Consider the following 24,917-nt stretch of genomic DNA (forward strand, 5'->3'; position numbering starts at 1 on the left):
GTTGTGTTAATATATATTTCTGTCGTGGAATAGCGAAGTTAATCTAATTAACATACCTATTACCCGACATGCCTTTTTTTGTGGTAAAAACATTGACAGTCTATTCCCTCAGCAGTTTTCAAGTACCTACATCCAGTCCATTGTCAACTGTAGTCAATACGTTGTACAGTTGACCTCCTGAATAATTCCTCCTATTTAACAGAAGTTTTGTGTCCTTTGACCAACATCCACCCTCCCTGACCCCAGCCTCTGGTTACCGTTTTGTTCTTTGCTTCTATGAATTTGACCTTTTTCTAGGTTCCACAGAACAGTGAGATCATGCTGTCTTTGTCTTTCTGTGCCCAGCTTGTATCACTTAATGTGGTGCCTTCCCGATTTGTCCATGTTGTTGTGAATAAGAGATTTCCTGCTTTTTTTTATGGCTGAATAGTATTCTGATGTGTGCATGGGTACCACATTGACTTTATCTACTCATCCACTGACGGACACCTTGGGTGATTCCCCCTCTTGGCCCTTGTGAATAGTGCCTCAGTGAACACCTTTGGTCTTTCGTCATAATTTTAGCAGCCTTCAAAAAGGTGTCACTTTGGAAGAATATGCCCAGGGCTGTAAGTCCACCATGAAAAAATGGAAGGGCTTATTATTCAAGAGTGTATTATCTACTAGGGGACAGAAGAGAAGCCCCCAGGCAGCATCGTGGCATTTTAAACTCATGGGTCGTTGAAGCTGAAGCGAGGTCCCCGTGGGAAGATATCTTCTGGGTCACGTTCCCCGTGGCGGTGATTTATCAGTGCCATTCCTGGCACAGCATTTAGTGTTTCTTCAAATCACAGTGTTGGTCAGTGGAACTTAGAAAACACAGAGTTTGGAAGATAATAAGTTTGGTTCATCTGAGAGATGAGGGTTTTCTTGGAAGGTGGTGGGAAGCGGGTAAGCCTGTCTGCTTTGAGTTATGTGGGCAAGCCGTTAACTTTTTAAAAGTTTCCTCTTCTCAGATATGAAATGGAAATCATGACTAGCATTTTTATGACTATTTTAACTCTCAATCCTCATATTAAGATCATGAGGTATAGTTACTGTTGTTACTTATCCCCGTTTGCACAGAGAAGTTAAGTAATCTACCCAAGGCTACACTCCGTATCAGTGGCAGGGCTGGGATTTGAACAGTCTGCACCAGACCCCGACCCTCCCCACTGCTCTGTACTGCCTCGTTGTAGTCAGGTTAATGGGTGACATGCAGGAGGGTCCTCCTTGTGGTACTTGATATGGACTTGAGGTTCCCTAAGTTGTCGCAGATGGTTGATGTGGCCGGGCTCCGGGTTGGCCTTGACAGGCCTAAGGGGTGTGATCTTGCTGTCTGCACAGCCAGTTTGAATCTGCCCTTTTCACAATAGATGAACTGGGTTGACCTGGTCTACATTTGGGTCTGCATCCAGAATTTAACATGAGCAGGCAGACGTCTGAGACCTTGAAGTGGGTGGGGAGGGGGGGGGGTTCGAGCATTCTTGTCCTTGCATGTGATGGTGCACATACGCAGTCAGTTGTTGCTAGGGAGGCCTGCTGTGTGTCCCCTGCCTGCGAGCCAGGACACACCCCAGCGAGGTGGCCCCAGACAGCACCCTCGCCTGTGCAGGAGGAGGCATATAGCTCGGTATTTCTCCACAGCCACCGCCTCGCAGTAGGATGTATTCCCATGCCAGGCAGAGGCCAGGGGCCCTGTTGGCCTGACTTTCTACAGCCGCGTCCATCCTCACTCACAATTAAATGCTTGCAAAGATGACATTTGAGGGAATTAGGATTTTGAGTTCTTTCCATTTCCTGGCCCAGTGAATCATTCTTGGAGAAGTCATGATGTTATAAATTTCATTAGAAGTGTAAATCACAGAAGAACAGTTCCTTGACCTCAGCAGTTTATAATCTGTATGAGTCATAAATAAAAGCAATGTTAAATAAAACCGAACTGATGAAGGCGGGCAAAGGCAGGGTGGGCAAAGGGGAAGTTCTGCTCAGGCAGAATTGTCTTTCTCCCAGAGGGCAGAGTGCTACCAAATAAAAATGATTTTTTTTAAAAAAGAAACCTTCGCATTAAAGCAGCAAACATATATTGAGTGCCTACTGTACACAAGGGTGTATTTGGAGCTTGAGAATGAGACTCTCAAGCAAAGAGGAATCATGGTATGGATAACTGATATGCAAGTGTACAGCATGGGGTCACAGAGAAATTGTCACCCCTGAGGTCTTGGGACCTGGGTGACAGTGAAGAGTGAGTGGAAGTGTGCAGGCATCTGAAACAGGGCTCCACAGTGGTGTGAGAACCTTGGTGATCAGGGATTCCACAGGAGGAGGATGGGGAGAAAGAGAGGCTGCAAAGGGGCTCCAGAACCAGTTCCTGGGCAGGTGTGGAGGAGGCTTGGGGTCAACGAGGACAGAAGTGTGGAGGTGCCAAATAGATACACCAAGGCAGCAAACATCAGAGGAAGGAGGGATTCTTTTTCTATAAGTGAAACCCAACAGGACCGTGGCAGAGTCAGGGGACAGGCCAGCAGCACTAGCTTTCCTCCCACCCTCTGTTGGAATCTGAGCAGGGAAGCGGTTGGTCACAGGGGAGCCGGGTCACAGTCAGAAGGTTGCAGGGTTGGCAGAGTTGTAGGGTGAGTTTCGTGTGACGGCAGAAAGAACATCCCGTGGGGAGTTTGAGGGTGGGGGTGTCTATTGACTGAATACAGAGCCAGCAGAAAAGTCAGGAGCAGCAAAGAGAAGTCAGGACCATGCAGGGGAATGGCACCCTGAGAGCCTGGAATTCAGGGCATGGCCGAGGATGGCAGGGGCTGAGCCATGGTGGACCTAGAGTTCCGGAACTTGTCTGGGACAGAGTTTCCCAGTACTGCTCCGGTGGGGGCTTTGGAGGCTGTGGGCTTGCACAGCCTTCGAGAGACAGTCTTGGTCAAGTGTGGACACTGAGCTTCTTATGAGATCTTTAGGTTTTAACCTCCTGGAGAGGCAGCTGACCCCACTCCTATTGAAAGGTTAGGGTTCTGATGGAGGACGTTTGACTACCTGGTCTTGGGAGTTTTCTTGGGGAAATATAAGAGGAAGTATTTTGCAAGTTTTGTAAGCATACTCTTACAGGCACCTTCTCATCCAATCACAGACCGATAGCCAGTAGGGGACACATTCATAGCCAGTAGGGGACACGATTTAATTTTCTTATTCTGAGTACTTGTCTCATTCCTTAATGCTGATTCTTGGTATGTGGCCCTAATTTTTATGTTTTCCCCCGCCCCGTGGCCTCTCTCCTGTTCAGAACCAGACTATCAGGTATATCTGAACGCCTCAAAGGTCCCTGGGTTTTCAGATGAGCCCACGGAACTGGAATGCCGGGTAGTGGACTTGAAGAATGCAGAGGCCAACATCCGTTTCACAGTGTCGTGGTACTACAGAATGAATCGGCGCAGTGATGATGTGGTGACCAGCGAGCTGCTGGCGGTCATGGACGGGGACTGGACCCTACGATATGGAGAGAGAAGCAAGCAACGGGCCCAGGACGGAGAGTTTATTTTTTCTAAGGAGCACACGGACACATTCAATTTCCGGATCCAAAGGACTACAGAGGAAGACAGAGGCAATTATTACTGTGTTGTGTCTGCCTGGACTAAACAGCGGAATAACAGCTGGGTGAAGAGCAAGGACATCTTCTCCAAACCTGTCAACATATTTTGGGTATCAGAAGGTAGAGTGTTATTCTGTTTATCATTCATTTTTGTTTTGTTTCTGTTTAAGGAGTGCATTTTCAGATGTGCTCAGCCTGCAGATTACACAAGGAATCTGTGCCTGTTCACTGGGGACCCATAATCACCACGTGACCCCTACACCCTCTTTGGGCTCACTGCTGCCCCATAGAGGGCCCTCTGCAACTTGCTGTCTTTAACAAAATCTCCTGCTTCCTGATCCTCAAGTCTGAGTGTTCCTTTCCCCTTCTGCCTTCTTCCACTTAGCATTACCAGCTCACTCTCTGAGGACACTGTTGCCTCTGGAGCTCTCCTACGGTGGCATTTCTTCCCACACTGCTCAGATCACTGGGCCTAGAGGTGGGGCGGGCACCTCCCTTCTCCTCCCTGCAGCTTCCAGACCATTTTCTCTCGGCCCTTAGAATATCTAGCTTTGACTCTCATGGCTGTTGCTCATTGACTCCTGGGTCTTCTGCTCCTTTGTTGGAAATGCTAGCTGCAGTTGCATAGCTGCTCTGTTGCTGCTCCTATCAGGAGAACTTCACTACAAATCACCCTTGTAGCTTTAAAGAAAATGCTGAGCATGGTGCCCACCAGAAACCCTGTTTCAGCTGGTGGGAAATAAATGCAATCTGGACGCTGGAATTTGGCTTCTCATGTGTGGCCAGGTTGAGAAGCCTAACGTGGGTAATCCTCTCACCCTTAGCCCCTCGTCCTCTCTCTAGGCATCGTGTCTCCTAGCCTATTGTGGTCCTTCCCCCCTGTATGCTCCTTAGACTGGCTCACTTCTGATAACTGAAACCCCTCATAGTCTCAGTCTCAAGCATCCTGTTCTCCTAACGTGTCTTCTGTGTTTCTAGATCACTTCTGCCGGCACTCAGAAAACAGCCCTTCAACCTACAGGGGACCAATGATCTGCTCCTCTTCCTTCTCTTTTCCTTCACTCCTACTGTGCCTTCACTTCCTTCTTAGCTCAGATGACCGTTGGCTTGGGGTAGCCCAAAGTCACTTTAGCACACTCTATCATCTTAGATGCGTCTGGGGTGGTAGGTGGGGATAGGTTATGTGATCACCTGTTGTTACCTGGCCTAAAGTCTCAGTCACATCACTCCCTTGTGTACATCCTGAACTCTCTCTAGGAGTTTCCCCTCTCTAGGTCTGCCTTATGTTCTAACCATACGACAGCCCAGTTCAAGGCCATCTCTCTGCTGCTTGCTGACCTATGTCTGTAGAGTTTAGTGTGGGTAGAGAAAAACATTCAAACAATGCTGACTGGCCTGCCTTTAAATCTGGGATCACTTATGTCAAGTGGGTCCTCAACACTGCCTGGGAATCATTCTGCATTTCCTAAATCTGTTTACTTCCCCACTCTCCTAAATGATTATTGCATTCCACCTTTTCTCTCTGCTCACTTCCTTCTCCACCTCTCTATCAGCTACTGGTTTTGTTTCCTCTTTCTCTTAAAAAAAAAAAAATTAAATAAAGATTCCCCCGTGCTCTACCCTAGCACCTGAGCCTATGATATTCAGCCTCACACTCTCTTATGACTTTAATAGTTCTCTCTTCTCTGAACCTCTCTATTGGCCTGAAAACATGCTGTCAGATCTCCTTCAAGGTGGTGGGGGAGCTAAACTAATCCCGATCCCTCTTCTTCCTCCATCTTTCTGTTCCCTACAACCCTTACCTGCCTATTACTCTCTTTCTTTCTATAGCCGCGCACAGCATTGAATTTTTCTATTTGGGATGTTTCCAAATTCACCCCTCCCATTCTCTTTGGTGTCTGTTCTAATCAGGCTTTTCCCTCTATTGCACTTACAAGATTACCAGGGATCCACATATTGCAAAATCTACCTGTCAGTTATGTTGCTGAAGTTGGCAGGATTTAACACAGGTGATTGCTCCTCCAACCTCCCTGAATGCTTCCTCAGCCTTCTTTGCTGGCGTCTGTTCCTTTTTCTAATCCCCAAACATTATGCAACTTCAGGACACTGTCCTCAGACTTTTATTTAATGTGCCCCCTTGATAGTCTGTTTTCATCTCATGAATTCTAATACTTAGACACCAGTGACTTCCAGTTTTACATTCCTACTCCGGAGATCTTTCCAGAACTCCAGATTCAATTTTTTTTTAAATCTTTTTTTTTTTTTTTGTAGTTGTAGATGGACAGAATGCCTTTATTTTATTTGTTTATTTTTATGTGGTGCTGAGGATCGAACCCAGTGCCTCACACATGCTAGGCAAGTGCTCTACCACTGAGCCACAACCCCAGCTCCTCCAGATCCAGTATTATGTTGCCTTCTGTCCACCTCTAGTTATCTAATGGGTATCTCAAACCTCTGTTCAAAGCAGAGATCCAGTCTCTACTGACCCTTTTCTCTCAGCCTTCCCCAGCCTGTTGGAGCTAGCTAGCACCATTGTTCTAATTGTTTCATCCAAAACCTTCATCCTTCACTCCTCATTTTTTTTAGGGGGGGGGTGGTTCTGGGTATTGAACCAAGGGCCTTGTGCATGTTGGGCAAGTGCTCTACTGCTGACTGCACCCCCAAACTCCAACTCTTCATTCTCATAATCGTCTTAGGATCTAACCACTTCACTTGTACCCGGGAGTCGTCCTCTCTTGCTGTGTTCTGTCACCAGCTCCCTAACTGGTCTCCTCACTCCGCCCTTACCCATGCCCTTAAGATGCAAGTCAGACCATGAAGCTCTTGGACTCTACACCATCACAGGCTCCCGATTGCAGGGCAAAACCCCGAATCCTTTCACTGGCCTTTGGTGCCATGTGCTGTTGCCATTGGCCTCATGTAACTCCCCCATGCCCACAGCACGCCAGCCCTCTACCCTCCTGCGGCTCCCCACAGGGCCAGCCAGGCTCCTGCCGTATAGCTTCCCACGTGCTCTTCCTCTGCACAGAAAGCTTTTCCTCAGGTGGGTACGAGGCTCGGTCCCTTACCTCCTTCAGGTCCTTATTTCAAATGTTACCTTTCCTCTGCATGTGCTGGCTGACACACACAACCCACATGCAAAAAAAAAAAAAATACCCTCTTCTCTGTTTTGCTTCTTAAATTATCACCCTCTAACTGTACCATGTATTTCATTTATTCATTTTGTTCGTCTCCTTCCTCCAGTGTAGAGGGAAGGATTTCTGTATGTTTATGCACTGTTGTCTTCCCAGGGCCTGGAATGTGGGAGACTGAATGAGCAAACAGGACAATCAAGAAAGAGTGTGGGCTGGCGTTGTAGCTCAGTGGTAAAGCACTTGCCTGGCGTGTGTGAAGCACTGGGTTCGATCCTCAGCATCACATAAGAACAAATAAATAAAAATAAAGGTATTAAGAAAGAGTGTGGGTGATCCAACAGGATCTCAGAAATTAGTGATTCTGGAGAGACAATGTAACATTCATATTCTGCTAATAGGTTTTGAGGAACAAGTATTCCAAAGAACCCAACCTAAAACTCTAAGAACCAGACAGATTATAAGATTAATAATTGTGTTAAAGGATAAAAAGAATGGGTCTAATTCATTTATTCACCCATTCAGCAAATATTTAAGTACCTTCCAAGTGCCTGATGCTGTGCCATTATAATAGATGAATTCTAATGTGTATATGCGTAGGGATTATTGTTTTGACACAGAAGCAGAGAGAACACACTTAAACCTAACATTAGTGTAGCCATAGACACTGGCTCAGACTGTTAAAGTAGCACCTCTGAAATTAAAGTGTAAACCAGGTGGAAGTGATTAGATCTACAAGTGCGTATGCTCCTGTCATTTAGTAATCTATCTGGTCTGTAGCGTTAGCATTATAGGGATAAACAGGGAGAAGCCATTTTTCCCTGCTGTCCTCCTCCACACAGGCTAGCTCAGCTAGGGGGCGCTTCTCTGTGCTCAGCAGATGCTCAGGGGAGGAGAAGTGAATGGTGTAGCCAGGAGTCTGGCCAGGATTTCTAGTCCTCCCCAGCTCACTAAGAGTGAATTCCATTGTGCATCTTTGGGTCACTTTAGCTCCCTGGCTTTTCTCTCTTGGTGAACACCTTAAGGACTTGAAGTTCCTCCAAACCAAATTCTCACCATCCATTACCTGTACAGTTCCACCCATTCAGTCATTTCAAACTGCTGCTTCCACTGTGCTGGTTTTCAGCCGGGTCACGGTTACACTTGGTTTTCTTTCTGAGTTTTCCAGTTTTCATAAGTGCCTTTGTGTGGCAGTTTGCAAATAAATTCCCATTTCCTTGATGTTTTGCTTTTAGATGCATATCCATTTTAACTGATCCTGTTGGAAATCACCTTCTGGTGCTTCATTCCAGATTCCGTGCTCGTGGTGAAGGCGAGGCAGCCAAAACCCTTCTTTGCTGCCGGGAATACGTTTGAGATGACTTGCAAGGTGTCGGCCAAGAATATTAAGTCTCCACGCTATTCTGTACTCATCACAGCCGAGAAGCCTGTTGGGGACCTCTCCAGTCCCAACGAAACCAAGTACATCATCTCCCTGGACCAGGATTCTGTAGTGAAGCTGGAGAATTGGACAGATGCATCGCGGGTGGATGGAGTTGTGTTAGAGAAAGTGCAAGAGGATGAATTTCGATATCGAATGTACCAAACTCAGGTCTCAGATGCAGGACTGTACCGCTGCATGGTGACAGCCTGGTCTCCTGTTGGGGGCAGCCTATGGCGAGAAGCAGCAACCAGTCTCTCCAATCCTATTGAGATAGACTTCCAAACCTCAGGTGAGCAGGGAATTCTGTGGAATCAAAGATTGAACTAGAAGAGGATTTTTATCAAATGTCCTTTTTTAAAAAACAAAACAAATAAAAACCAGCTTTATTGAAATAGAATTCAATAAATTTACCAATTTAAAGTTCATAACTCAGTGGCCTTTCATGTGTTCACAGGATTGTATAGCCATCACCACAATCAATTTTAAAATGTTTTCATGACATTCAAAAGAAACCCTGACCCTTAACCAATATCCTCCAATTCTGCCTCTCTTTTCCCATGTCACGTTCTCTAGTAACCAATAATCTACTTTCTGTCTCTATAGATTTCCCTATTCTGGACATCTCAAATAGTGGAATATATTATGTGACCTTCATGTCTCTGAGCATTTTTCTAGGATCATATATATTGTTGCATGTATCAGTACTTTTTTTTTTTATATACTAGGACACTTTTCCACAGAGCTATATCCCCAGCCCTTTTATCTTTTTTTACTTTGAGACAGAGTTTTGCTAAGTTGCTTAGGGCCTTACTAAGTGGCTGTGGCTAGCCTCAAACTTACAATCCTCCTGTCTCAGTCTCCCGAGCCACTGGGATTACAGGTGTGCACCACTGTGCCCAGCTCAGTACTTACTTCATTTTTCTGACTGAATATTGCATTGTATGGACATGTCACCTTTGTTTATCCTTTCATCACCTGATGGATGACATTTGGCTGTTTCCAGTTCCTGATTATTATAAGCAATGCTGCTATAAATATTCACATTTTTTTGCAAATGTGAGTTTTTATTTCTGTTCTCATTAAAAAACAAAAACAAAACAAACAAACAAATAATAATAATAATAATAAACCTAGCTACTTGATATTCTTTAGGAAACATGGTGGGGAATAAAAGAAGAGGAGGGGACTAAGCCTGTAGGGATGTTAAGTGACATGCTGAAAGTGGAAGATCCAGATCCAGGACCCCAGTCTTCACCAGTTGCATGGCATTTTGTGCTTAGGGCCCTCTTGGAATGAAGGTTGTGACTTCTTTTCTCAGTCCAACTAATCAGAGCAGTGTTTCCATATGATTCTGCATCTTATTCCTCACCTGGCTTTTGGATTGGAGAAAAGATTTCCTACAATTAGTCAAGTTATCAGAGCTGCTGTGGTCTGGTCAAATGTATCTGCCCAACTCGTTTTGTTAAGAACAATTGTTAATTGTATTTATCTGTGGGAAAGTTAATTCAGACAAGAACATTTTCACATCTGTTCTGAAGTGATTTTGTCTTTGGTAACTGGAATACTGTTATGCAGTAAGGTAGAAGGATCCTCTTTTGTTGATAGCATAGATATAGGTGCCCATTCTAAAAGGGAGATTTTTCTTTCCCATCTAAGTAATTCATGAAGATCCTCTGACAGATCTCTGTGTGTGTTTCAGCAGGAAGGTGATTTAAAAGTTTTAAATCCCAGTTTTATTTAGAGTATCAATGTGAAGGATTATCATTTGTGAGTTTTAGACTGAACATTTTTATTAACTCTGCTCTGGGTTCCAGTTAGAAATTTCTGTCTGTGTAAATTCATGTTCATCTATAAAAATTCAGGCATTTAAGTGAATCACCATAACAAATCCAAGATGTTTGTTGAATTAAATTATTTGTATTTACTTTACAGGTAAGCTATACTCCCATAAAGCATGTTATCTATATTGTATTATTTTAACCTTTTATGGTGTTAGAGAAATAATCTTCTAGCATCTCTTAACTTTTAAATTAATAAAACATAAATATTGATTTAAACTCTGAGATTTGTAAGGAATAGCTAAGACACAAGCCTCTCTTATTGTGTATTTGCTTGTTTGTTTACAATACCCATGTTATAAGATGAAATTCACATACTGTAAAAGTCACCCATTTAAAGTATACAGTCCAATAGTTTTTAATATATTTAGTGTTGTATAACCTCTCTAATTTCAGAAAGTTTTCATCACTCCAAAGGAAACCCCGTTCCCATTAGTAATCTGGCCCAACCCCCATACTCCCTTTCACTTGGAAACCCCTGATCTACTTTCTGTCTGTATAGATTGGCTTCTTGTGGATATTTCCTCTGAGTCAAATCATTTAGATTGTTTTGACTTCTTAGCTACTCTGAATAAGGCTGCCATCAACATTATTATTTGAAAGTAATGCCTCCCGATCTGGAGGTTGTCATTATTTTCTTATTGGTGTCCCTTGAAACACTGAAGCTTTCAATGTTGATGAAGTCCAGTGTATCTGTATTTTTGTTGTTGTTGCTTGTGTTTTTTGGTGTCAGATCTAAGAAACCGTTGCCTAATTTAAGATCATGAAGACATATGCATGTTTCCTTCTAAGAATTTTTTTAGTTTTAGCTCTCACATTTACAGCTGTAATCTGTTGTGAGTTAATTTTTGTATGTGGTGTGAGGAATGGGTTCATCTTATTCTTTTGCATGGAGATATCCACTCGTCCTACCACCATTTATTGGAGAATCTATATTTTTTCCTTTGTCAAAAATCATTTAATAAAAAACATAAGTGTATATTTCTAGACTTTCACTTCTGTTCCAGTGATCTTGTATTTCTGTCCTTAAACCAGTGTCATCTTATTTGATTATTGTAGCTTCGTAGTTAGTTTTGCAATCAAGAAATGTGAGTGTTCCAGCTGTTATTTTTCAAAATTGTTTTGGCTACTCGGAATCCTTTGCATTTCCCTGTGACTTTTAGGATCAATCTATTAATTTCTATAAAAATATGGATTGTGTAGAACAATTAGGAGAGCATTGCCATTTAATAATATTGCCTTCCAATTCATTAATATGAAATGTCTTTCCATTTAGTTAGGTCGTCTTTAATTTCTTTTGCTGGTATTTTGTTTTCAGTGAACAAATCTTGAACTTCTTTTGTTAAATTCATCCTAATTTTGTAATTTGTTTTTTAAGCTTTTGGAAATAGAACCACTTTCTTAATTTACTTTTCAGTTTGGACATTGCAATTATAAGATATACAACTGATTTTTGTGCATTGATCAAGTATCCTGCAACCTTGCTCAACTTGTTAATTAGTTCCAATAGTTTTTTATTCCTTACAATTAATTTTTTCTTTACAATTTTTAAAATAGGAGATCATGTTATTTGAGAATATGATTTTACATCTTCCTTTCTGAGGTGAATACCTTCTATTTCTTTTTTGCTTGATTTCCTTGGCTAGAGTCTTCAGTACCGTTTTGAATGGAAATAGCTCAAATGGACATCCTCATCTTGCTCCTAATCCTAGGGGAAAAGCATTCAGTGTTTCACCATTAGGCATCATGTTATATCTGGGTTGTGGGGGTGCTTTTGGCAGGGGAGGGTACTTGGGATTGAATTTAGGGGCACTTGACCACTGAGCCACATTCCCAACCCTATTTTGTATTTTATTTAGAGATAGGATCTCACTGAGTTGCTTAGTGCCTCACCGTTGCTGAGGCTGGCTTTGAACTCACGATCCTCCTGCCTCAGTCTCCCAAGCCACCAGGATTATAAGCGTGTGCCACCACACCCAATTAAATCTGGGTTTTTCATAGATGCCCATTATCAGGTTGAGAAAGTTTTCTTCCATTTCAATTTTTTGAGTGTTTTTTTATCATGAAAAGGGTATTGGGTATTGTCAAGTGCTTTTTCTGTGTCTGTTGAGATGGTCGTGTTGTGTTTGTCCTCTATTTGTATATGTTTTGTTATCTGTAGGAGTCAATTCCATCATGTTTGACATTTGTTATTTGATCTTTCTTGTAAACTCTTCTGTGGAAGAGGGAAGACATAACATCTTCTGTATGTATTTCTGGGTGAGGAATGGATATTGAATCTATTTCTTGGTTTTTAAAAACTAAATATAACAGATAAATTCACTGTGCTTCCAGGTTGAATAGACTGCCTGAGGTTTCTATTTTTAATCTGTGGAGTTGTCATAGCCAGTTCACATTTTAATTAGAAGAAGCTGCCATCAAATTCAGTACCCAGCACAACAATGTAGCCCTAAGTAGCCCCCAGCAAACATTGATTTGAAACCGGAGCCTTTGCTTCCTAAAAATCTGCAGTGCTCCCTAAGACCCACAACAAAGAGTCCTTCCAGTGCCCATCTTCCTGGCCCGCTGGCAGGGCCCTGGCCTCTTTATGATTGAGACCTGTTTCTCAAGGGGCCTACTAAGTCATGACTTTTGCTGACTCAAGTGTCAAGGGAGAAATAAGATTTAAATGTGATGCTTTAGGCATTGGCCTTTGAAAAGAATATTAGTGAATTTTTTTTTCTCTTTCACATGGAAAATTTGAAAATAGAGTAAAAGAACAGAAAGAAGGAATCCTGTCCTGCTACCAGAAACTAATTTGTGTTGTTTATCCTCCTAGAATTTTTCCCTTGTGTGTTTTCTTTACGACTTTGAGATCAGGCTGCGTATATAATTTTATGACCGGCTTTCTTTCCCCTTTAATGTTAGAAGATAAGCATTTTTCCCGTTGCAATAAATTCTAGGTAAACACTAACTTTAATGAGTATATACAGTAGGATTTGCTTAACCGTGACCCTTTTGACAGACATGCGGATGATGGGCAATTTTTTGCTTTCACAAAAACATTGCCATTAAGCCTTTTTCTGGGGCTGGGGGTTAGAATATGGTTTGCATGAATGTTTGTATTTAAAAAAGCTAAGTGGTTTCCGTACTCTCTGCAGACCAGGAATCAGGGGACCCCTAGTGACTCTGGTTGTTCACTTAAATTCTCTGTGCCAGTCTGTCATCTGTGAAGTTGACCAGACAAATCCCCTCACAAAAACAGCATTACCACAGAAATTGACCATAATGAAAATATTTCTAAGCCTGGGATAATGACCCATATTAACAGTGAGCTGTTGATTTCGTTAGAAGGAAATCGACTCCTGTGCCTCCTTCACCACAATGAAGGCCTTCTTCCCCATCCTTGTCTGCATTGTGAGCCGCGGCACAAACCGGCTCTTGATTCCCACAGCCACGTCCAATGGGGAAAATGAGAACTGTAACTTGTGACCTAGAAGACATTTGGGGTTTTCTTTGGAAATATAAAGAAAAAGTGACATTTGTCCAAACTCGATGAGTCTTTTTTTTGATATTTCAAATTAAATAGAAACATAAATCTATTATGGGTATTTCTTAGCATTTTTTTTTATTGTGTGTTCTCTTAAAAGGGGCCCGAATACTTTCAAGAAAGCCCCTGATTGCAGTCCCATTTGTTACTGTGAAATTCTTATCTGAGAGAACAATGTAAGAGCTGTTGTTCACCATGGCCACGACTACCCTGCACTCGCAGATGGCCACCTGTGGCATAGAGCACCCCAGTCATCACCACAGACCTAGCTCAGTGCGGTCAGCCCAGTCCTGCCCCTCCTCACTGCAGGGGCTGAGAGCTGAGCAACGGAGGAGTTGATGTCCAGAAGAGGACCGAGTCCTTGTCCTCTGGCTTTCATCCTTCCCCCCCTCTGCTGGGCCGTCGTGTTCCCTGTCCCGGCTGCTCTCTGGCTAATCGGAACTCAGTGGTTCCCATCCACGGCTGCCTAAACCCCGCTAGTGTTCCATATTTTATAACCATCCTTTACCTTTCTCCCAGGAAAACACAAACTATTTATGTAACTTAGTGTTAGGAAAGGAGTCTAATGAATTTGTCTTAGTAGTTATCAAGTTGAAATGAAAATATAATATGGCAATTAATTGCCTCATTAGATGGTATGAACTTTTGCACGTGCACACTCACACACACTCTCTCTCTCCCTCTCTCTCACACACACACACACACTCCTTTTCTCCCCATGGTCATTTCTTCTGGATGTTTTGTTGTTGATGTTGTTTTAATATACTTTCGGGTATTCTTTCCTTTCTGCTAATCTGAACAAGAAAATAGTAACATCTGTGTTCTTTTAACGAGTTTTGGAATCCACATCTAGGGCCATCTATCATTATTTCCCAGGAACTCTCAGAGGAATTCCATAGCACTGATGTTCTGGAACCTTCTTTCAAGTCTGCCTGTTCCTGGGTTTTAGGAGCTGTGATGATAAGGTTAACATTGACTTCTTGGGATCAGCTTGGCTTAAAATTGTGAAATGCTGTCACCTAAGAGGGATTCTTAGATAGGTTAAAAGTAATCATCATATTATAGTGTTCTCAGGGAGGTATGGGAGACAAATCCTGCCTGAGTCCAGGGCTTTCTGTTTATTTGTTTCTTACTAGACTTTGTTTTTTAGAGCAGCATTTGGTTCACAGCAAACTTGAGCAGAAAGAAGAGTCCCCATGTGCACCCTGCCTTCCTGACTTGGATAGTCTTTTGAAGGACTATCCAGGCTGCCTCAATTTCCCCTGGCAGCCCGGAGCCCTACTTCAGCACTTTACAGAAACATCATTGTTGGCATGTCTGAATCCTTACTGGATTTCAGCTTTTTAACAGCAGGGCCCCCTGTCCCCAGCACCCAGCACAATGCAGTGAGGTCTCTCATACTATTAGGACCAAAAAGCATCTGTGGTTCAGTCCCTGTCCCTCTGCTCTCCAAACTACCCTGGCCTAGAGTGAATCACCATGAACCAGAAATAACCCAATCTGTACCAGGTGGGGATGACCTTCAAATGAGATTTTATCAGAAAACAGGTAAAGGGAAAAGCCAGAAGCAAAAGTAGCTCTTTAGAAAGAGTTGTATTTTGGCTTCATCTTAAGACAGGATTCATTTGGACATGCCTAATGCACACGTTGCTTTGTATAGAAGAAAGGCACTCTTAGAACACTTTTTTTTTTGTGAGTTTTCAAACCAGTTCCCAGGAAAGGGAACCAATTTAGATGCCACCAAGAATGGAATTTGAAAAAGTATGAAAGAAAATAATAGGGCTGACCTTACTTTCTTGCAGGTCCCATATTTAATGCCTCGGTGCATTCGGACACTCCATCAGTCATCCGGGGAGATCTGATCAAATTATTCTGCATCATCACTGTTGAAGGAGCAGTGCTGGATCCAGGTACCTCCCACCAACCTATCCCCTTCCCCTTTCCCAGGTTGCCTTTTGAAAATTATTTTTCATATCAATCCCCACTGTGTTATGCAGATGTCGGGGGAGGGCTGGGGATTAGATTGACTATTTATCCCCACTGCCTGCTTGGTACTGGTTTGGTTGATTGGATGCCTGTGTCTGTTGGGTGATTTGGAAACATGTTCAGACATCTGAACCTGAGTTGTGAGGGCAGGCAGTGGGTCCCCTCCAGGCTTGGTTAGACTGCTGTGAAACATACTTGCAGAGTTTATTCTTTCTCTGTTTTTTTTTTCATTCATTTATTCATTTACATATTACTGAGCTCCTTCAATACATAAGTGATGCTGGAGATGTTAAGAATAGAGGAATATACAAAATATTCAAAGTCTTTCTCCTTGGAACTTGCAACCTTGTTAAGGACAGAGGCAAAATGAGAGCCATTAATGCTATGAAGAAATACAAAAGAATAAGAGAATAGTAGCAAGTGACCAGGCAGTGCTATTATAGAATTTTTAGGAAATTTTTATAATACTTTTCTGCACAGAAAATATTAGCATTGCCAACAGGATGCTTAACAGCTGTGGGATCCATTCATTTCACACCTTTTATCCTTGGCCCCACTCTTGCATCTGGATCCTTAGGGCCTGAAAGAACCTTAAATGCAGGGTATCTCTGTTGCTGAGCATGGTTGTACCTACCTCTGCCTTTTCCCAAAGACTTCGTGAAGAAGCATCTTACTAAGGGCTGCCCTTATCTCCTCTACCCACTTTGACCCTGGACATCAATTGTCGTTCCCCCTCCTATCACAAGCAGAGCCCTGGTTTGGGGCAGATTTGCACCTTGAGAAGTCCAAATTATGCAGGGTGCTCACATTTCTGTGTGGAGACAGCTGGAAATGTGGTTCTGGGGGGACCAAGAATCAGGTTTCTTTCTGTATGAAGGGGCTATGCTAATAATGCAAAGGGAGTGAAGCCAGAGTGGGCACCCTGGGCTGGGCACCGGGCCCTTCTGGCATCTGGGAGCAGAGGTTTGGGTGGCCGCCACCATCCAGGTGGATGTCTGGCTCCTGCAGGACCTCCAGTTGAAGGTTCAGGTGGTAACTAGTTCGGGATTTTCTGTAAATGACCCAGTAAGAAGTATTTTTGGCTCTGTGGGCCAGATGGTCTCTGCAGCAGCTCCTCAACTCTGCCGCCATAGCAGGAAGGCGGCTGTAGATGAGAATGTAAACAAATGGGCATGGCTGTGTTCCAGCGGAACTGTATTTAAAAACAGGTGTGGACTGGATTTGACCTGAAGGCTGTAGTTTACTGATTGATGTCAACACTGGCTCTCTTAGGAAAGCTGAATATGGATGAGCTTTAGAGGTAGGAAAAAGATGTCTGTGGGTACTGTGAGATTACATTTGTGAGAAAAGGAAACCAATGGATTTGGTTAGTTCTTTTCATGGGGGTAAGAAAGGAGGGGCCTAGGCCTTAAATGAGTAGGCTCGACTTTGCTGAGATGCCATTTTTACCCTTAAAGCTCATGTATAATACACACACACAAAAATTTTTTTTTTAAATGTTCTTTGTTGGTAAATGAAAAGGGTCACCAGTTGTAGATTTAATATAAAAATCTTTTCCTCCAGTGTAATTGCAAAAGCTATATGTATCTGATATCTCGCAGGTCACAATTTTTCAGAACTTTGCACTCTTGGACTATGTAGGTGGAGGATTCTGAATAATTAAACACAAGTTGTAATTTAGTATTTTTTCATGCATCCTATGGCTTGCAAGGGAATTCCTGTTGGGAAAGGACGGTTGCATAAGTGGGCTGAGAGCCAAGGCACTCCTGTGCCAAGGTGGGGAGGGGGCAGCAGAGCACAGCCCTTCTGGAACGGTGTCTCAGCTCAGGCCCTCCCAGAAGCAAAGCTGAGATAGGCATGCAGTGATTCATTGAGGGAGCACTCTCGGGAGAATACTGCCAGAAGGGAGGGGATCCAGGTAGAATAAATAGGGAAGAAGGCAGTGGAGATGTGAATTCAGAACAAGTCTACCCCCACCGGTGCTCTTGTAAGGGACCAGATTATTGCCACCTGGAGCCAAGGGACTGGACTTTTATAATCCTGCAGTGGTCAGCTGTTGTCTGGTACAAGTGCTCAGCATCTAACACCTATGGAAGCAGGAGCTCAGGGCACCAGCAGCATCTGTACAGATCACATGGCTAGTGAGTGCGGGTGCCCAGATTCTAGCCCAGGTAGCCCACCCTGCAAAGTGCAGTGAGCAATCAGGAGCTAGAGTCTGGGCACAAGCAACGGGAACACGGCTGTGTCTTCTGCTGCTGCTGGTATCCACCCAGCACATGGAAGTGACAGCGGCATTGGTTAAAGTTTCCACTGAATTGTGAGTCTGACTCGGTTGCTTGTTGGGCCCCTGACGCTGTGAGGGTAGGAGGCAGCTCATGGTACCCACTCGACCCCTGCAGAACTGGTCTTGTTGAATAGAGACAACTTCACACTCTGGGAACAAAATCTTATCATCAAGTACTACAGTGGCTCCTTGGGGACAAAAAAGGAGATATTGTGTTTTCAGAGGGAATCAGAAAGGAATTATCATTTGGATGATTATGTAGAAATTCTGGCTTTTAGTTTGATTTACAGTCTTTTTAAATGTGTAATCATCTGAACATCACTTATTTGCTTTATACTATACTTTTCGAAGTTATTAGTGTACTTTTACTAAATGAATGAATGTTACATTTTGTTCAGCAAAAACTACCCTCTTTAACATTTTATATAAACGTCTTGTCAAGTGGATTTAAGATGGAATGATGTTTGTGGCTTATGGTCCTTACTTGGCTGCTGGATGACCTCAGAACTCACCCAACTGATATTAGTTGATTTCAGTCAAGAGGAAGAGGTCAGGGGTTTTAGAACATGTGCTTGGTTTTCACATTCTCTGACAATTACCACTGTGCCAATGTCTTCTTTCTCTTATGCCTGTATTAATTTATTGGAGGCTGTTAGAGCCTTAATTTTGCAGAGTACTCTACAATCCAGCAGCATTACTCCCTGGGACTGCTAAACTGTGTTCAATTTTCTCAGCTTGACATCTTTTTCCTCTTGTTTTGAACTTAAGTACTTCTACAAAGAGGAAGAAGAAGAAGAAAAAAAAAACACAGTGAACAATAAAATCTAAACAGTTTACAACTCTAAATTTTGTGCCGTTCATTTTGTGTACATTTTGTTCTTTATGACTTTAGTGTCTTCTCACTCTTGTATTCTTCTGCCTGAAGTGCCAAAGGACCCTGCTTTCTTTAAGAGACAGAGCGTGATGTCACTGCATACCAGCTTTACATCCTTTACTGTCTCTGGGAAGCACTTTGACTCATCTTCCCGGGATTCCTTGGGATTCCTTAGGCTGGGTGGCAGCAGCAGGATGGGTAAGAGGCTGGACCCTGGGGCTGGATTCCCTGGGTTGAGCTGCACATGCTGCTCCCTCTGGCTGTGTGACCTTGAACAAGGTGGTCTCTGTATAGAGGGCAAATACAGTGGTACCTTTATCACAGGGCTGCTGTGAGGCTGTGTGGAGCCGAGCAGGCCTGTGATAAGCGTCATATACGTGGGGGCTACTTGCATTAGTTCTGCTCACTGCGCTGATCCCAGGGTTTTGGCTTGGTGATCCACAGATGACATGGCCTTTGATGTGTCCTGGTTTGCTGTACACTCCTTTGGCTTGGACAAGGCTCCTGTCCTCCTGTCCTCCCTGGATCGGAAGGGGATTGTGACCACCGCCCGAAGGGACTGGAAGAGTGACCTCAGCCTGGAGCGCGTGAGTGTGCTGGAATTCTTACTGCAAGTACATGGCTCTGAGGACCAGGACTTTGGCAACTACTATTGTTCCGTGACTCCGTGGGTGAAGTCACCAACAGGTTCCTGGCAGAGAGAGGCAGAGATCCACTCCAAGCCCATCTTTATAACTGTGAAGATGGATGGTAAGAGTGACACACAGACCTTTCTCTCTGTGTTTGGGGAATGTCCTCTCTCTGTTCCATGCCACAGCTGACAGAATCCAGGCTTCCAGGGTTTGACGACTGTGCCGTAACGTGTCCAGCCTGCTTTCTCTCTAGGCCTGGCCTGGGCCTACAGCCAGAAAGCACAGGCAGCCCTTGCCAGTTCCCAGCTTCGCTGCCCCTTGCTGGTGGCACCAGCACGAAATGGTTTTCAAGATTCATTGGAAAGATTTTCAAGGCTTTGCCATAAATTCTGTGGAAACTACTAGGCCCTGAGGTTGGCATGGATTCTGCGGGGCAGCAGCAGAGGGCGGCACTGAGAGGGAGGGTCCCGGTCTCCAGGTGAAGCTGTAGCTGGGGTGCCCGTGCTGCCCTACTTGCCCTCCCATTGCTGTGCTTCTTGGAAAAGGGAAGCCCCCCCTGGTATCATAGGCACACGGTGACTTCACAAAGCCCCGAGGTAGGAGGGCGATTCCCAGCCTCCCCACCCCAGAGTCAACCTACTCCACAGTCAGACCTGCATCCCCCGAGCATGCCAGGGCAGTTGTTCCCAAGAAGTATGTTTCCCCTGCAAAAAGCTTCCGAAAGTAAATGTCAAAAGGAGTAACACTGTGGAGAGAGTTAAAGTTTGAGTGCCTCCACGGACCAGGAGAAGCCTTGGGAGTGTCTCCCTAGTGAGATTTCTGTTTGGGGAGATGGACCTGGGAACTCCAGCTCTTCCAAAATCATTAGCCTTCCTGATCCTTTTCCTCTCTTGTAATCTCTCATGAGGCTCTTGTGAAAACCAAACCACACCAAAGGTAAGGCACTTCGTCCAGTAGTGGTATCCATTCACGGCATCTAGCAAGGAGGAGAGTTGGGGCTTCCGGGGTGCAATCTCAGCAGTGCATATCTAAAATCTCAGCTTGTGCATATCTAAAACTTCTGTCATCTATACCATATTTGCATCGTAGATATTCCTCGTTTGAAGTAACTCCACATGAAAAACCCAGATTTACCAAACAAGGAGGGGAGTGATTATTCACTTTGCTAGATAATTTACTATAGTGTTACTTAAAATAGCTCCCTTAGTACACTTCAGTTATTTGATGCATGGAATTGATTTATGCACAGTTTTTTTTTTTTTAAGGACGCATCTGCTGCTGAACGTGCGTTGCCCTTATACTGACTTTTAAAAATCAATCTCCTGCCAAAACCCCAAAAAGCCAGCTGACATTCAGAAGCATTGAATGGAATCTTTTTTTTTTTTTTCCTATAACACAATCCCCTCCCCCAGAACTGGGTGTGGGGAGATATTTGTGCATTTTTTCCAACTAACGTGGTTGAGCTGCTCCCGTGTGAGCACCGTGCTGGGTGCTGGATTTATGACATCTGATCCCTCAGGGAAAGCCCGCTGAGTGGGGCAGACAGGGCGGCAGTAGTCCCCAGGGGCCTCCCTGGCAGCACTAACGGCTTCCCCTTTTGATCTCTCCCTGCCAGTGCTGAATGCCTTCAAGTATCCTCTGCTGATCGGCGTGGGTCTGTCCACGGTCATCGGGCTCCTGTCCTGCCTCATCGGGTACTGCAGCTCCCACTGGTGCTGCAAGAAGGAGGTGCAGGAGACGCGGCGGGAGCGCCGCCGGCTCATGTCAATGGAGATGGACTAGACAGCCGGACTGGGAGTGACAGAGGGACAGTGGGGGTGAGAAGAGGACAGTGAGATTTTAAAACCAAGTGTGTTACACTAAGACCAGTCCTCTCTAATCTCAGGTGGGACTTGGCGCTCGCTCTCTCTCCTGCATGTCAAGTTCTGAGCGCGGACCTGTCTACCAGCACACGGCTCTCCTTCCCACGGCACTTTCTGATATATAACAATTGAGTGTGTGTTTTCCCAACTGCAGTTTTTTAACGGTTAACCTTTGTCTAATTTTTTTTCTCCTACTGGCTTATCGATCCTCCGACTTGTGTGTGTCGATCGCTTTTGTGGCGAGGGGCTGCGGTGAGGAAGGGGTGATGGCATTCAGAGTTCTTTACCTTGGGCGAGAATGTGCCTGCCACCTGGGCGCCCGGGTCCTCGGTGGGGGCTCCCATGAGGACAGCTGCTGTGACCCTCGACCCCAGCCTAGAGATGCCACAGGCCTGTGCCCACAGCTGATCTGTGGCTTTTCCTACTCTAACCCATGCCCCATTTTCCAGGGCGTAGACTACATTTGAAATCTAAACTTGGAGTATGTCACTTCTCTTTGAGCCCAAGTGCATTTTTTTTCTTTTTGTCCTTCTCTGCCCCTCTTCCATTTCTTTTGTATTTGCTTTCTGTGAGCGTGCTGAAATGGCAGCCCTGGAATCTGAATTTGGCTTTCCACCGAGCACCTTATCTTGCCACCTTAGCCTTAAGAATGAATATGAAGAAAAAATACACAGCCACCTCTGTCCAGGGCAGTCAGAAAGTCTGCGAGGAAGAGAAGGTTGGGGACAAGGAGAGGGACAGACGCTTTTGCCAATAGTTGTGAGGCCTCTGTGCCTCCAGGGATCCTAGGAAGTTCGATTCACACGGCCCGAGCCAGGAGGGCCAGGGCGCCAGGGCTGTGCTGGGCCGTGGAAGCCCCTCCATCCCCCGCTTCTGCCCTTCCTGAGAGGCAAAGGCGTGGGCCACCAGGGGGCCTACAGGGACCCACAGACATGCCATGTCCTTCACACCCCACTTGGGCTCCTTCACATGAAGGCAAATTGCTGCTTGAAGACTGACTGACTGCAAGGAATCTGAAATTGCCCAGAGGAGCCGTGCGCTTTCAATGACCTTTACGGTCCTTCAGGACTTTTTAAGATCCCCTGCAGGGGGTCAGTGAGAAAGGGTATACTTTGTGGTATGTTTGCTTTCCTATTAGGAACACGGAGGAAACCCGGCAATTTACTGTCATGTGAACAGCCTGTAAAGTAGGATTGAGAGCAGTCGCTTTGCCTGACTGCTTCCATCAGGGGTAGGACAGCCGACAGAAAGAGATCTTCCGGGTCCCTGACTTCTTCATTAATAGTGCACCCCTCTGAGCCTTGGCTCCCTGAAGTGTCTGGCCCCCTGCACGGCACTGGCCTTCCAGAAGCTTCCAGTGGGGTTTTCTGAGGCTCACTGGTGACTCATGCCCTAATTGCAATCCTCTGTGCTTTTATCCTGGCTCTGAAGGCTCTAACACTGCTCTGTCTTCCAAAGGGGGAAAGAAAAAAAAAAAAAAGATTCGTTTGTTTTGAGCAATAAAGTAATACAAAATGATGGCCATTCATGTGCAGCTCTTTGTCACTGTGGGCCGGGTGACTGAGCTCCTCCCAGCTCACCAGCTCTCCTTCCCCTCTCTTTTGCTCTTGATTGGTTCTGAAGTGCTTGCTTATCACCAAGTTGCCCCTGGAAGCAGATTTCCACCCAGTTTTTGCTTTTTGTTCTGTGCACCACGTGGACCGCCCCTATGACACACGCTGTAGGTCATGTCATGGTTGCAGCACGGCCGTCCCAGGCCTGGACCCCATGGTGGGAAGACTGGGAGCAGGTACGCCCCACCCAAATGGGAGAGAGAGAGAGGAAGAAGAAGAAGCCTTGATGGCTCTAGATTCGGGTATTTTCTCAATGTCATTTCCCAACTGTGCTATTTCAGAGAAGGAGGGACACGGGTGATTGTACAAGCAGGAATTAAGGGAGAACAACGATAAATTGGTGCTGTAGTAGTAACAGCTAGTGCCCCAGGGCCCTTGCAGTTACCATAGGAAGATTCATTGTTGCAGCCACGGCTCTTCTTAGTAGGAGATGGGACACTTAGCTTTGGACAAGACCAGGTGGCCCCCAGGTGTGTGTAAAACCAGGGACCAGGTCACACCAGGCACTTAGTGGTAATAAAAGGGACGTGTGGTCACAGATCATACCTTTCCCTTTCAAACTGATGTCAAGGTTCAAGGCTGAGTCATGAAGGCACTGGCCTTCCCCCTTCCCCCATGTCCATTGGGCCAGCCTAACCACAAGTCACCTGGGGGCTGGGCGAGGGGCGAGAAATTCCAAGACATTGCTGGTTCCTTCCAGGGATGTAAACTTGCCTGGGATGTGTGTCCTTTTCAAAGTGTGAGATACACTCTGGTACCAAATAGGGCTCCCATGTCACAAAGTGCTCTTCTGGGAGAGGCTCCTGCCAGCGGTACTGTATGAGCAAAGAAGGAACCTGGCCAGGCCTCCCGCGGATGAAATTGCACTTCTTAAAGCAACTTTAGAGAAGGTTGGGTGTTTTGTTTTGTTTTTGTTTTTTTTTCCTAATCACAAAAATATTCCCCCAAAGAGCCTGAACGATGTTCAGATAGAAGCCTCAAAATTGCTTTTAAATTGTTTACTTTATGATGTTTACAGACACGTCTCACTTTTTTAAAAAGAGAAAAACGCAAAACTCTGGCTTCCTAAACAACTTTTCAGATTTTTTCATGGGACGGTGGAACTCTGACTCACCAGCTGGATTAAATCTTAATTTAGAAATGTATTTATGTGTGTATGTGTGTGTGTGTTTGTGTGTCCCCCCTCCTAGCCACGTGGCTCCCTCCTGCCCAAACCTCTGTCTCTTTCCCTGGGGGCTCTTGCCTCCTGCTTTGCAGACTGCCTGCAGCCATGATATTGTCACTGACATCTGTGAGCCAAAGACTGAGCCTTTTTTGGCAGGAACAATAAGCAATACTACACAACTTGCTACTTTCAGAAAACTTTTTTTTAGCTTCACCGATGACAACAGAGGAAGAAGGGAACTGGGATTTGGGTAAGTTCTCCTCCGCTGTTTGACCAAATTCTCAGTGATAAAAACATGTGCAGATCACTAGGAGAACAAGGTTGACTTTCTTTTTTTAGTGTGGCACATAAGGATCTGCAGAATTTTCAGTAGAAAAAAAGAAAGGGTCTTGTGTATTTTTGTCCATATCCAATGTTATATGAACTAATTGTATTGTTTTATACTGTGACCACAAATATTATGCAATGAACCATTTGTTTTTTATTTCATTAAAGGAAGTTTAATTTAAATTGAAGTTGTGTGAGGAACTTGATGTTAGCCTCTGTTATCTGTTTGTGGCTGAATCCCAGTTGCAACCTTAGCACTTTGTGATCTCTTTGAACCCTACAAAACATTATGGATTTTCACAAACTAGAAGAAAAGAACTGGATCTCATAGGGTCCGTGTTGAGGTTCCCGCCAATCAGAACGTTATGGGCAAGGATCCTGTTACTTAGGGAAGGTCTCTTGGTCTTCTGGTGAATTCTCATGACCTTATAGGCCTCCTTTTAGGAAAGAGAAGTTAGATATTGTTCCTCTCTGCAGATGAGGAAACAAACACCAAAGCTCTGTGACCATATTGTGACTGGAGCACAGAGGTTTTTCTGAGTCACAATGCAGTCTGCAGCCAAACAGGGCCATAAGGTACTGACCTCCGCAGTGTACAAACAGTCCTCTTCCCCAGACCACTGGCTTCAGCAGACCTGGGCAG

At 44.7% G+C, this 24,917-nt stretch overlaps 1 protein-coding gene across 1 annotated transcript in view; it reads left to right on the forward strand.

Annotated features, from left to right (window-relative positions):
• Positions 1-24,435, forward strand: part of Ptgfrn (prostaglandin F2 receptor inhibitor) — a 73,022-nt gene extending 48,587 nt beyond the window's left edge. The window contains exons 5-9 of the mRNA XM_027940316.2: positions 3,305-3,730; positions 8,034-8,453; positions 15,334-15,441; positions 19,120-19,425; positions 20,923-24,435. Coding sequence (XP_027796117.1) covers positions 3,305-3,730; positions 8,034-8,453; positions 15,334-15,441; positions 19,120-19,425; positions 20,923-21,089 — 1,427 coding nt within the window. The 3' untranslated portion in view covers positions 21,090-24,435. The remainder of the gene's footprint in view (positions 1-3,304; positions 3,731-8,033; positions 8,454-15,333; positions 15,442-19,119; positions 19,426-20,922) is intronic.
• Positions 24,436-24,917: the final 482 nt, after the last annotated feature.

This window comes from Marmota flaviventris, chromosome 10 (assembly GCF_047511675.1).
Source record: "Marmota flaviventris isolate mMarFla1 chromosome 10, mMarFla1.hap1, whole genome shotgun sequence".
Lineage (NCBI taxonomy): Eukaryota > Metazoa > Chordata > Mammalia > Rodentia > Sciuridae > Marmota > Marmota flaviventris.